Below are 13449 nucleotides of genomic sequence, written 5' to 3'. Positions count from 1 at the left end.
CCCCTCGTACCCCATCCATTATTTATTTATATACACACATTCTTTTTCTCTCTCTCCTTTTTCTCCCTCTGTCCCTCTCACTATACCCTTTGCCCATCTTCTGGGTTTCTCCCCCCTCCCCCTTTTCTTTCTCCCTGGGCCTCCTGTCCCATGATCCTCTCATATCCCTTTTGCCAATCTCCTGTCCAGCTCTTGGCTCCATCCCTCCCCCTCCTGTCTTCTCCTATCATTTTGGATCTCCCCCTCCCCCTCCCACTTTCAAATCTCTTACTTACTCTTCTTTCAGTTAGTCCTGACGAAGGGTCTCGACCCAAAACGTCGACTGTACCTCTTCCTAGAGATGCTGCCTGGCCTGCTGCATTCACCAGCAACCTTGATGTGTGTTGCTTGAATTTCCGGCACCTGCAGAATTCCTCGTGTTTGCGTTCATAATTAGTATTACTTATTTTTATAATGCTCACATTACAACACCTTTAATTCCATGTTTCATTATTTCATTTTATTTCAACACGAAAAATAAATGAATAAAAATTGACTGTTGCACTCAGTGTGATGACTGGGGCTGAATACTTTCTGCTATTTCCCTGAAATTTGGTTCATAACTACAGACAGCCAGTTTGAGACAGTCTGTGAGGTGTCTGTCAGTGAGACAGCTCCTGTACTTAGATTTCATAATTTTTATCTGATGCAGCACAGCGCCCTCGCAAACCTCCTGACATCCTGACAGACTGAATATTTGAATAGACAGTTTCCTTCGTTAGACTGAATGTTGATTCTGCCACGTTTTTCAGGTGTTTTGTATTGGTAAACTGTTACTGAGACACTAGTATAAGTTTCAGAGTTACGCAAGGTAATGACACCACTGTTTTTTGTTTCCCAGTTCTTTTACATTTGGGGAATGTTGGAATTTAAAGGGGGCGAAGTGTTGTAATGTGAGCATTATAAAGATAAGTTAATACCAATTAGGATAATGGTAATATAGCAGTACTCCCGCTACGGAAAGCTGTTTGTAAACAGAGGTTGTTTCCGGGGTTGTGGCGTTTTACTTCCTGTCTTTTCTACGCATGTGTGTATAAGCCCCTCCGCCGCATTGGTTTTGCTGTCCCAGATAAAGTTGTTTCTTTGGACATGAAGTTGTCGAGTGATCCTTTTTCAAAGTAGAAGTTACTACAAAAGGTATGAAGTATTGTAATATTCTTAAAGAAAGACACCTATGGCTTGTTTGATATGCTAGTTACAGTGTTTTCTTGGTTGAATTAATTTGAAAGTTTGACAAAAGCATTTTATGTAATTCAAATACGATGAGCCCAAATAAAAGGCCTCAAATTGGAAGTACAATCTGAGTTGTTTTTTCTCTAAACGATTTAGTGGGTAGATCTTCCCTTTCACTAAGGCCGAGGTAGGGGATCTTGGGCTTAAAAAGTTTGGCGACCTCTAATCTACATTTTGATGTTGCATTTTCGGACCAATTGAGCAACCTGGCGCTTTGCTGTCTCCAAGGATCTTCTGTGATGTTTCAAGTGAAGTGTGCAGCCTGGAGACTGTGTGTGAATCAATGATTGATTCCATTTCTCGCCCATCTCGCTGATTAATATGTTGAGGAAGATTGAAATCAATGAGGATGAGAGTGGAAGGGAAGTGGGTGCTCAACGCCATCTGTCTGTGTTTGACTGGTCCATCTCTCCCTCCCGCTCACTGCTGTTGGAGGAAGGTGCTCACATGTGACTAGTCAACCTCTTTCGCTCTCACTCACTGCTCCGAAAGAAAGGTGACTACATTTGACGGGTCCCTCTCCCTCCCTCTTGCTTGATGCTGCCGGAGGATGGTGCCAGAGCCTTGGGTCTTGGGCAAGGTTTAAACAAAGCACTTTGTGGATTGGACTCTGTAGTTCATGTTATGAGATGTTTCTGGTTTCTGGTTGCTCCTTTTTTGTTGCTATTTTGTGTGGTTTTGATTGAGGTGGGCTGGCTCTGTGACCTTCAGTCAATGAATGACACAGCACTAGACTGAACTGAGCACTCATGGGCTGTTTCGATGACTTTGTGGTTTGATGTTTTTCTTTGAATGTTTTTCTTGGTTTCATGACTGTCTGTGGGAAGATGAATCTCAGGGCTGTACATTGCATGTATACTTCGATAGTACATGTACCTTTAATATTGACTGTTTTATAGAATAAGTAGTGCAGTTGACCAAAACATTTTTACCAGCAGAGACTATGGAGTGATGGGGCCACAGCAGTAAATGAAAGTCACAAGTGGGCCACAAGCAGAAAAGGGTTGAGAACCACTGCTCCAGGTCACTCTCTCTCTCTCCCTCTCTCCCTCACTTTCTTTCACTCTAAAACAGTTGTTGTCCTCCTAACAGTGTTCCAAACAACCTTATTATTATAAGAAGAAGAAGAAAGCCCTTAACTCCGAATGGAGTCATCGGGACACCGTCATGACGGCGTTTATTTTAGCAGGCTTTCCTATTTTTATGAGGCTGAGTTGCTAGCTCGACGCTCAACCCAGCACAGATGGAAAGCATGCAAGGGAGCCCGCTGGATTCGAACTCGGGAGCCTTCACTCCAAAGTCCAGCGTTGATGCCACTGCGCCACCAGCCGGCCAAACCTCACTATAAACTTAGGGACTAACTACTCAGCTTCTGACTTGGCACACTACATATCAGAATCAAAATTGAATTTAACAAATAATTCAAATAAAAACAAATAAGCTATTCCAATATTCAAGTGCTTTGTTTTTCTGCACTTCTAATATTTCAGATATTGCTCTTCTTCTACAAGTATATCTCCCAGATATACCACCTGCATCATCTTCCAGCCAGCACCATCTCCACTTGTATCATTCAACCACATTGCAGATTTTCCCCCTCATTCTCTCTGACTCTAACCTCCATTTCCTCCTGCCTACTTTTTTCCACTGCAACTTACACTAAAAACACATTCAAGTTCTAATTCTTTTCCCAGCTCTGATGAAAGCTCATTGACCTGAAACATTAATGTTGTTTCTCTCCAGATTTGTTCTCTGGTGCCCAAACAAAAAACAGAAAACGCTTCAAATGATCAGCAGCTCATGTTGTATCAGCAGAAATACAATGAGATAACTTTTTGACAAAGGGCCACCAACTGGAAACATTAACATTTCTCTTTTCACAGATGTGGTCTGACCTGGTGCTTCCTCTTTTCATTTCAAATTTCCAGTATCTGCAACTTTGTTTTTTGTTTTTGGGTGTAGTTATCAAAACTCCAACTGACCACTCAATATGAAATTTACCGATTTAGTTAACAAGAACAATCGTTTATAATAAACATATTTTTGGAATGTTCCAAATAATAGAGATTTTTGTATTAATAACATACAATATCAATGTCAAGAAGCAAGTTCTGCTGTTACCTGTACTCGTGCCTCTGTAAGCTTTGCTCTCTGTGCAAGTTCCTCGCGAGTGTAGATGTCTGGATAGTGAGTTCTCTCAAATGCTCTCTCCAATTCCTCCAGCTGTTCTGCTGTAAATGTTGTACGGCTACGCCGCTGTTTCCTTTTTAGAGGCAGGTCTGGTTCCGAGTCAATATCCGACGCTTCGTCTGAATTATTTGCTGTAGGAAGAGTTTTAAGTTCATTATTTGCATCACAGGAATCTGCAACTGCATCGTCACAGTGGTAAGCATAGTAACAACCTTGTTAAAGCTGGTTTTGCTTGTATGCATACAGCTCTTATAAATGAATTTGTATGCAGTGCACTGAAAAATTCAGATGTGTTTACATCATGTTTTTTATTGACCTTGGAACATCCCAAAGCACATTCCAAGCTTTAAATATGTTTTAACTAGAGACACTATCAATGTTCATAACCAGGAGTTAAATTTGCAAGGTCCCATGTGGTGAAGTAATCAGTCCATTTATTTTCAGTAATATTGATAAATGCATAAATATTGATCAAGACATAATGGGAAAATTCACCTACTTTTCTCAAATTAATGGCAAGGAATTGTATGTCATTCACCTGAAGGAGCAAACAGAGCCTAGATCAGTTTCTATCTAAAAGACAACATCGCTGACAATGCAACTGCCCCAAACTCAGTGAACAATAATACACAGCCTACATTATTTGATCAAGTTTTTGCAGATGGACCAGATTCTTCAATTTTCCAATTTGAAAACAAAAACAAATGTTGAATTTCTACATATTCTAGGAATATAGGGAAATACTGTACTGGTTCTACACTTGACTGAAGCCTTGTCAACTGAAAAACATGTTTTATGTAGGGGTTAAAAGGTTTAGGTGTTAACAATTTTATGCAAAGTAAGTCGAAAATTTATTACTTAGAATAGAAATTGGATTACTTCGATCCTCTGCAATCCATGCCCTAGTATAAATAAAAATCCTCTGCATGTCTGAAGAGAAGCTGAGAATTCCGGTCTGAATATACTTGCCATGATGACATTTGTATCAACAGAGATCAATGCCAGGATCGCACAATCTGTGAATTTCATCACTCAATGAAAAGGAAGGAAAAGAAAGTCTTGCTAGAATTTATTTTCACTGTCAAAATTGAATAAAATAACAGAATATACAACACAGAAACAGGTAATGTAGCCCATCCAATTTATGATATCACTCACGTTCCACTCCTGCATATTTGCATTCATCTTGTTCAAATTCTGTCAAAGTAATGCTCTGCCCCCTTCTCCCTCATGCACATCCAGTGTCTGCTTCAACTTTGAGTAATAAGTTCCATATTCATATGATGCTCCAAGTGAGGAAGCATCTGCTGATTTCCTTGAATTGATTTCTTACTGACGATCCATTCCTGATCAAATCCTGCCCTGCTTTGTTCTCATTCAAAAGTAGAGAATTTTCTTGTCTACTCCTTGCATGATTTTAAAATGCTTTATTAATTTAATGATCAGCCTTCGCTTTTCAAGAAAAAAATAATAGTTTCTTCATCTCTTCCTGACACACACAATCTCTCATTTCAGGTGTCAACCTGTATTTTTACTACTACTGTATACATATTTTAAATATTATGTCAACTTCAATTATACAGATTAGTCCAATCATGGCCTAACCAAGATTCTGTATTTGTTCTCCATCTCATTAGAAAGTAACCATATTGTATGTTTTTTTGTAACATTAATTTCCAATGCTAATGCTAATAATGTGTACTCCCTCTTTACTCCATTTAATTTCTTATTTTCCGTGTAATAGGTGATCTTATTTGCCGTACGAATGTAATTGCTCACACTTATCTGCCGAAATTCAATTGTCATATATATTCCCATACTATTTCATTAATGTCATTTCACAGTTTGTTGAGTTCTACTCATTACTGAGTACTCCACACCATCTATTTGCTATCATCTGCAAATTTAGATTTTGTTTTTGCTGTTAAATTCTAACCCAATAATGTAACTTGTGGAACAGCAGTATTGCTGCCTGACCTGCTGCATTCCTCCAGCACTTTGTACATGTCACTTTGGGCAGACTTATTTGCTGCTCCATTGCGAAGTCTCTTCAAGCAATGCCTACCCTGAAGAAGTTGAAATCTTCTGTTCGACAGGAGTACAGTGGAACCCTCCCTCACTGCTCCCCCTCTGTGATCTCTGCTTCCCTCCAACTCTTCGACCACGTACTCACCCAGATCCACTACCTCAGCCATATGTCCTTCCTGGGAGCTTGTCCTCACCACCGATCTTGTTCCACATAGCTTGTTCTCCTGTCATTTACCATTCCCACCCACCTGGCTTCATCTTCCAGCTAGCCTTCTTCCCCGCCCCCACCCCCCAACTTTTCATTCTGGCATCTCTCCTTTTCCTTTCCAGTCCTGAAGAAGGGGCTTGGTCTGAAATGTCAACTGTTTATTTGTTGCCATAGATGCTGCCTGATTTGCTGAGTTCCTCCAGCATTTTGTGAATGTTGGTTCCTTGTCAAACTATCAGTCTCTACCTTCTGTCAATCCACTAGCCTCATGATATTAGGAACACGGTTTTTTTAATAGCTCAGCACTTCGTTTTTACCTCCTGCTAAAGACTTTGTGCAAAATTTCAGCTTTATGTACAGACCATGAAGAAAGGTATTTGGGATTTTATTCAGGTGATCTTAGATGCAGATATATTTATTGAATGAATTTGAAATTATCTTCTACCTTTCATCATCCAAATAGAATATCATTCAAGAAAGCTTTATAAGTGGCTTTAACAATGGCTCCACATAACAGCTGTATCTTAAGTGAAACTGAGAGGACATTTCTTGATTTACATCTACCCCACCAATTCAATTTCATTTCTGCAAAGTGCAGTCATAATTTCTAAATGCTTGTTAATCCACATTTATAACTTCGGAGAAAACAATATTGTCTTTGGAGAAATTTCAGCATAAGAGCCCATAAATTGGAATCCACAAGCCTTTCATACTGTTTCACTTCTGCAGCAGAAATACTTCAGATCAAGGAACTTGGCTAGACTTAAGTTGCTCTTTTGGCATATTTCTTTGCATATAAATATACACCTACCAACATGTCTGATGGTGTAACATCTGGCACTTTAAACTAGGATCTATGTATGCGAGATCCATGCCTAAGAAACTAAAATACGCTAATATCACCACCCTTAAGCTGACCATATCTACTCATTCCTGTCCTGAGTCCAGCACATAAGTGCCATTACAAATAAAGCACTGCAGCACTTCAACTTTATTAGAAGTTTGTGAAGATTCAGAATGTCATCCAAAACTGTGACAAACTTCTATAGATGCATGGTGGAGAGTATACTGACTGGTTGAATCATGGCCTGGAATGGAAACACCAATGCCATTGAACAGAAGAACCTACAAAAAGTAGTGGATACAGCAGGGTCTATCACAGGTAATGCCCTCCCCATCATTGAGCACATCCACATGGAGTGCTGTCACAAGAAAGCAACATCTGTCATCAAGAACCCCCATGTTCTCTTCTCACTGTCGCCATCAATGAGGATACAGAAGGTTCAGGTTCATGAATAGTTATTACCCCTCAAGCATCAGGCTCCTGAAACAGAATGGCTAACTTCACTTACAGTACCCCAAAACTGAACTGACTCCACAACCTATTACTTCACTTTCAAGAACTCTACAATTGATGTTTTCAATATTTATTACTTACTTTTTTTTTATTATTTTGGGTGTTTTTGGAATTTGCAATTTGTTGTTTTTTTGCACATTGGTTGTTTGAGAATCCTTTTTGTGTGCAATTTTTCATTGATTCTATTACGTTTCTTTGTACTTACTATGATCCCCACAAGAAAATTTATCTCAAGGTACTATATGGAAACATGTACTAGCTTGAGATTGCCTTCCACTGCCCTCCACTTTCTCCGCACCAATCCCAAGTTCACTGTCAAACCTGCAAACAAAGGGGGTGCTCGTGCAGTGTCACATAAAAATTGCTGGAGGAACTCAGCAGGTCAGGTCAGGCAAGATTTATGGAAGAGTAAACTGTTGACATTTCGGGCTGAGACCCTTCACGAGGACTGGGAAAAAAGATGAGAAGTCAGAGCAAGAAGTTGAGGGAGGGGAGGAAGAAGTACAGGGTGGCAGGTGATAGGTGAAACAGGGGTGAAGTAAAGAGCTAGGAAGTTGATTGGTGGAAAAGATAAAGGGCTGGAGAAGAGGAATCTGATAGGAGAGGATAGAAGACATGGAAGAAAGGGAAGTGGGAGGAGCACCAGAGGGAGGTGATGGGCAAGTAAGGAGATAAGGTGAGAGAGAGAAACAGGAAAGGGAAATAGTAAAGGGGAATGTAATTACCAGAAGTTTGAGGAATCGATGTTCACGCCATCAGGTTGGAGGCTACGCAGCCAGAATATAAAGTGTTGCTCCTCCAAACTGAGTGTGGCCTCATCGTGACAGTAGATATGTCGAATGAGAATGGGAAGTAGAATTGAAATGGGTGGCCACCAGGAGATCCTGCTTTTACTGGTGGATGGAGCATTAATACTCGGCCAAGTGGTCTCCCAGTTTATGTCGGATCTCACCAATATGCAGGAGGCCACACCGGGAGCACCAGTACAGTAGATGATACCAACAGGCTCACAGGTGAAGTGTTGTTTCAGCTGGAAGGTCTGTTTGGGGCCCTAAAAGGTAATGAGGGAAGAGGTGTATGAGCAGGTGTGGGACTTGTTCCACTTGCAAGGATAAGGACCAGGAGGGAGATCAGTGGGGAGGGATGAGTGGACAAGGGAGTCGCATAGGGAGCAATCCCTGTGGAAAGTGGAAAGCGGGGAGTCTCACGTTTGTGCTATTGTAGAGTGGTGGACAGACCCCTACCTTGCTGAGGCCAGGTGGCAAATCTCAGACACCATCTCCTACTTACTCCTTGGAAAGGATTCCAGTCCAGAATATCAGGCCACTGTCTCCAATACCATCATTGACCTCATCAAATCTGGAGATCTCTCATCCATTGCCACCAAACTTATAGATCCCTTGCACTGCACTGCTCATTTCTACCTCCTACTCAAGAACCAGAAGCCTGACTGTCCAGGTAGGCCAATTGTCTCTACCTGCCCCTGCCCCACTGAACTTGTGTTTGCATACCTTGACTCCATTCTCTCCAGCTACATCTGCCTCTTTGTTGGCCACATGGAACAGTTCACATTCCAAGCCTTCCCTGTTAATGCTCCCTAGCTCTTTCTGAGCTACAATGATGACTGTATTGGTGCTGCTTCATGTACCAATACCGAACTCATCAATTTGTTAACCAATTCCCAAGGCTATCCCTGTAAAACTGCCACTCCCTTTCCTCAGTTCCTTCGTCTCCACGGCATATGTTCCCAGAATGACGCTTTCCTTCCCAGGACGTGAAAGGTGTCTTCCTTCTTCGAAGATTGGGATTTCCCTTCCTCCACCATTGGTGCTGCCCTCACCCGCATCTCCTCCATCTCTCAGACATCCGTGTTCTCCCCAACTTTGTGCTGTCTTAAGAGAGATAGAGTCCTACCACCCTTTGAGCCTTTGCATCCTACACATCATTCTCCACAACTTCTTCCATGTTCAATGGATCCCACAACTAAACACTTCTCTGCTTTCTGCAGGGATTGCTCCCTCCATGGTACCCTTGTCTATTCATCCTCCCCACTATCCCTCTTCTGGCATCTATCTATGCAAGCGACAGAAATGCTACTCCTGCCCACTCACCTCCATTCAGAGAACCAAACTGTATCCTGTGCTCCTGATGCAGCCTCCTCTACATTGGTGAGACCTGATGTAAATTGGGGGTCCACTTTGTCGAGCAGCTCCACTTCAACTTTGAAACTTCCCAGCACCATTCCCATTTCAACATGTCAGTCTGTGGCCTCCTCTTCTGCCACAAAACAGCCACACTCAGGGTAAAGGAGCAACACCTTGTATTCCATCTAGGTAGCCTCCAACCTAATGATATGAGCATCAATTTCTCTTTTCAGTAATTTTCTTTACAACCATAGAGCTGTGATGCATAGTGACTGCGAGGCAGAAGCTGGTGGGACAGAGTTATCTCTCTATTTAAGCTGAAGGAAGCAACCACCATGTGCATCTCAGAAGCTGGTAACTGGCCACCAGAATGTTGACCAAAATATGCTAATTTTAAAGCGTACTGAGGAGAAAAGCTTGCTGCTTAGCATATCACATTGAAGTACCATCACTCCACTGGGCACTGCTGTGTCCCCAGTGATTAGCGGGCCGCTTAGCCCAAAAGCATACAGTTGATCTTGAATGCTTTGCGAGATGGAAACCATTGGATCTGCAAGCCACAGAGCAGATTACTGCCTAATCTCTCTCCTGCACTGCCCTCAGAAGCAGTCTACGTTCTGGATGTAACAGAGATAGACTTCCAGTTATCAATTCGTTCACAGTCTTGTTCACTGAACACATTGTTTACTGTAGGTGGGATTGTCCAGTATTAGTTCCAGAGTACACAACTCCAAAGCCATAGAGGGTCTTTTTGTCAACCCCTGTCTAGATAATGGCACAGTATCATACTATCCTAGACTTTCTTTGTCTAAACATTTTAACACCTTTACTGATGCCATCACTTTTGTTTTTTCATATCCCTACAGCCAGAATAAAAGTTATTGAGTTGCTGCACAGGTATGTGACGTAGCCATAACTTAAGGGTTTACTGGGGCAGAGTGGCATTAGCACCTGACTAAGTCTCCTGTGTGGCTTTATTCTCCATGTCTTTCCGCTTACAAGTGTCCCCCGTTTTCCGAACGTTCGCTTTACGACACCTCGCTGTTACGAAAGACCTACATTAGTTACCTGTTTTCGCTAACAGAAGGTGTTTTCACTGTTATGAGAAAAGGTAGCGTGCACCCGAACAGCCAAGCTCCTCCCCCGGAACTGCATCCTAGCCGGATGATGAGTTTGAGGGTATCGGAAAAGCCTAAAAGAGCTCGTAAGGGTGTTACACTTACAGTAAAACTCGATATCATTAAGCGTTTCAATCGTGGTGAATGAAGTAAGGAGATTGTCCACACGTTGAACTTGCCTGTGTCCACCATTCGCACTATTTATATGCAGAGAGAAAGAATTTTGAAAGCTGCCGATGTTACTATTGATTCTGCTCATAGCAAAGTGGTCTCTCTTAGTCGGCATCCAATAATGGAAAAAATTGAAAGTCTATTGCTTGAGTGGATTGATGGGTGTACAAAGCATGGTGTTCTGTTAAGTTCTCTTATATTTAAGGAGAAATCAGTCAGTCTTTTTAATAAGCTGAAACAGAAAGCACTGGACGATGGTGATGAAAGTGTTGCGAAAGTGGAATTTAAAGGTATTCATTGTTGGTTTGATCGGTTTCTGAAGTGAGGGCAGCTTCAAAATTTAAGCAGTGGTCCCCAACCTCCGGGCCGCGGACCGATACATTGCTGTGCAGAATGCAGTGGTGCAGCGGTTGTCGGAATGCACCCAGCACATCTTTAAGAAAAGAGCCGAAATAAACAAGCTAGTTAATTAGGTGCCGCCTGGCACATAAATATCGGCCCAGATCAGAGGCGATTGCCAATTGCGTCAGGTGGTTATTCGTATAAGCAAGTGTTTAACTGTGACGAAACTGCAATTTATTGGCGTCTTCCCGATTCCGGTAAGTCAATAAGTGAAACTACACTGTACATATATTATTTCTACTTTATATAGGCTGTGTATTTTTATATGTTATTTGGTATGATTTGGCAGCTTCATAGCTTAAAGGTTACTGGAGAGAGTATTTCTGCCAAGAGCGCTTACGCCGTGTTTCTGCTGAGAGCGCTTCAGCGAGATTTTCGCTGCACTAGGCAGTGCTGCAGAAAAGTATTTCTACTTTATATAGGCTGTGTATTTATCATATCATTCCTGCTTTTAGATTATGAAGACAAGTAGTCCCCTTTTATTGTCATTTAGTAATGCATGCATTAAGAAATGATACAATATTTCCTCTGGTGTGATATCACAAAACACAGGACAAACCAAGACTGAAAAAACTGACAAAACCACATAATTATAACATATAGTTACAAACAGTGTAACAATACCATAACTTGATGAAGAAGTCCATGAGCACAGTAAAAGTTCAAAGTCTCTCAAATGTCCCACATCTCACGCAGACGGAAGAAGGAAGAAAAACTCTCCCTGCCATGCTGAACACAGTCTGACTCTGAGTCATCTGAAAACTTCGAGCTCTGATCACCTCTCCGACACCAAGTACTGAGCGCCATCTCTGTCCGAACGATTCGACCTCAACCTTGGTCGCCAACAGCAGGCAAAGCCAGGGATTTTGAGGCCTACCCTCCGAAAGTTTCCTGACCACGCAGTAACGACAGCAGCGAACGAACGTTTCAGAAATTTCTCCAGATGTTCCTCTGTGCTTTCACGTCCTTTCTCCACCAAATCAGAATTGTCCACGGCCCCTATTTAATAGGTACGATATCATTTTTCACCAGAGGGCCGCGTACGCGCAGGCGCGCTGCTCCCTCTCCTCCCGCCAACTATATGTTACTGTTATTTTAGGTTTTATGCGTTATTTGACATGATTTTGTAGGTTATTTTTTGGGTCTGGGAACGCTCAAAATTTTTTCCTATATTAATAAATGGTAATTGCTTCTTCACTTTACGACATTCCGGCTTACGAACCATTTCATAGGGACGCTCTACCTTCGGATACCGGGGGTAACCTGTATTGTCTTCCCATTACACTCTTCATCACTATTAGTATTGCTTTCTTTTCTGCTAAATCTTTCATGCATTTGCACACAAAGAGATCACCCACTAAAAAAAAAGTATCACAGAGCCTTAGAAAAAGAAGACAGATGAAGGTGTAGAAGCTTCTTCCAGTCCTGTCCAGATGTAACAATGTTACTGTAACATTTCCCTTCAATTTCACAAGTAGCTTCATACAAATATCTCCATCGCTGAGCATAGGATATTGCCAGGAAGAACTGGCTTTTGAATGATGCCATCTAGAGCCTTATAAAGTCACAAAGCACTCAAAACACGCTTTTTAAATATGGATGTTTAAATATTAGGGATCAAGACAGCCATTTAGTACAAATTTTCAAAAATAAACAAACTTTAAATTATAAGCTTATTTTTGATAGACGTTGAGGTTAAATATGTGAGGTATCAGTACTAAATAGATCAGCACAATTATGAGCCCATTAAGCAATTGAACTTAAAACATTTTGACATAGGCTATGGGATTATGAATGGTGCTACATAAATGCAAGTCTGTTTTCTCTCATTTTATCATGAAATAACCAGGCCCTGGTTGACATCATACCTACTCCTACTTTATAATGACTTCCATTGTGTGGTTCCACTTGGAGATGTAACCTAAAAAAGGTTTAGAATTGCATATGAACAATCCATCATGGTAGCAGGTAAGGCCAAAAATTGTCCTGCTTACCTGCTGCTATACAATCAGTCACTAAAATCTTTATTGTTTTTTGTCCTTTTTTATATAGGCAGCCATCAACACAGTGCACCCACTCAGAATTACTAACTCCAACTGGAAATACAAATATTCTGACCCTATGCCGCAAGGCAGGAATTGTTTTGGAGAGGATCAAAGGATAACCTTCTCGCAGCTAGTCACAGCAGCCTTGTGGTATTGAAAATCTGTAAATTTACTCAGGGAATGGTATTTTAATATGGACAGAAGATTTTAAACATTCACCATAATGAAACAAATTGGATAAAGGCATTCACCATCAGTGAACTGTAAATAAGGGGGAAATTCATTGGATGTAGGCAATGAATACAACACAAGGATTATCTTTGAATGGATGGTGTAACATCAATATAGAATGGACTTTCACTGTAAGTAATAACTTTACTCAAAGGAAGATTCACCATAACCCTGAACTCATTTACAGTTTCTCTCTAGGCATACACTTACAGTATAGTAAATTTCTACTGCATAAAATGTTCATTTACAGTGAAGTGCATTCACCAACTACTCCTAATATATT

General features: G+C 41.2%; 1 protein-coding gene and 1 long non-coding RNA gene across 2 annotated transcripts in view; one reads left to right on the top strand and one right to left on the bottom strand.

Moving 5' to 3' along the window:
* pax3b (paired box 3b) overlaps nucleotides 1–13449 on the bottom strand; it is a 103399-nt gene that overhangs the window by 54966 nt on the left and 34984 nt on the right. The window contains exon 5 of the mRNA XM_063044915.1: nucleotides 3394–3593. Coding sequence (XP_062900985.1) covers nucleotides 3394–3593 — 200 coding nt within the window. The remainder of the gene's footprint in view (nucleotides 1–3393; nucleotides 3594–13449) is intronic.
* LOC134344810 (uncharacterized) overlaps nucleotides 1–13449 on the top strand; it is a 101347-nt gene that overhangs the window by 82165 nt on the left and 5733 nt on the right. The gene's annotated exons all lie outside the window — the stretch shown is intronic.

This window comes from Mobula hypostoma, chromosome 4 (genome assembly GCF_963921235.1).
Source record: "Mobula hypostoma chromosome 4, sMobHyp1.1, whole genome shotgun sequence".
Taxonomy (NCBI): domain Eukaryota; kingdom Metazoa; phylum Chordata; class Chondrichthyes; order Myliobatiformes; family Myliobatidae; genus Mobula; species Mobula hypostoma.
The sequence above is the reverse complement of the archived record's forward strand: the minus strand, read 5'-3'. Positions and strand labels throughout refer to the sequence as shown.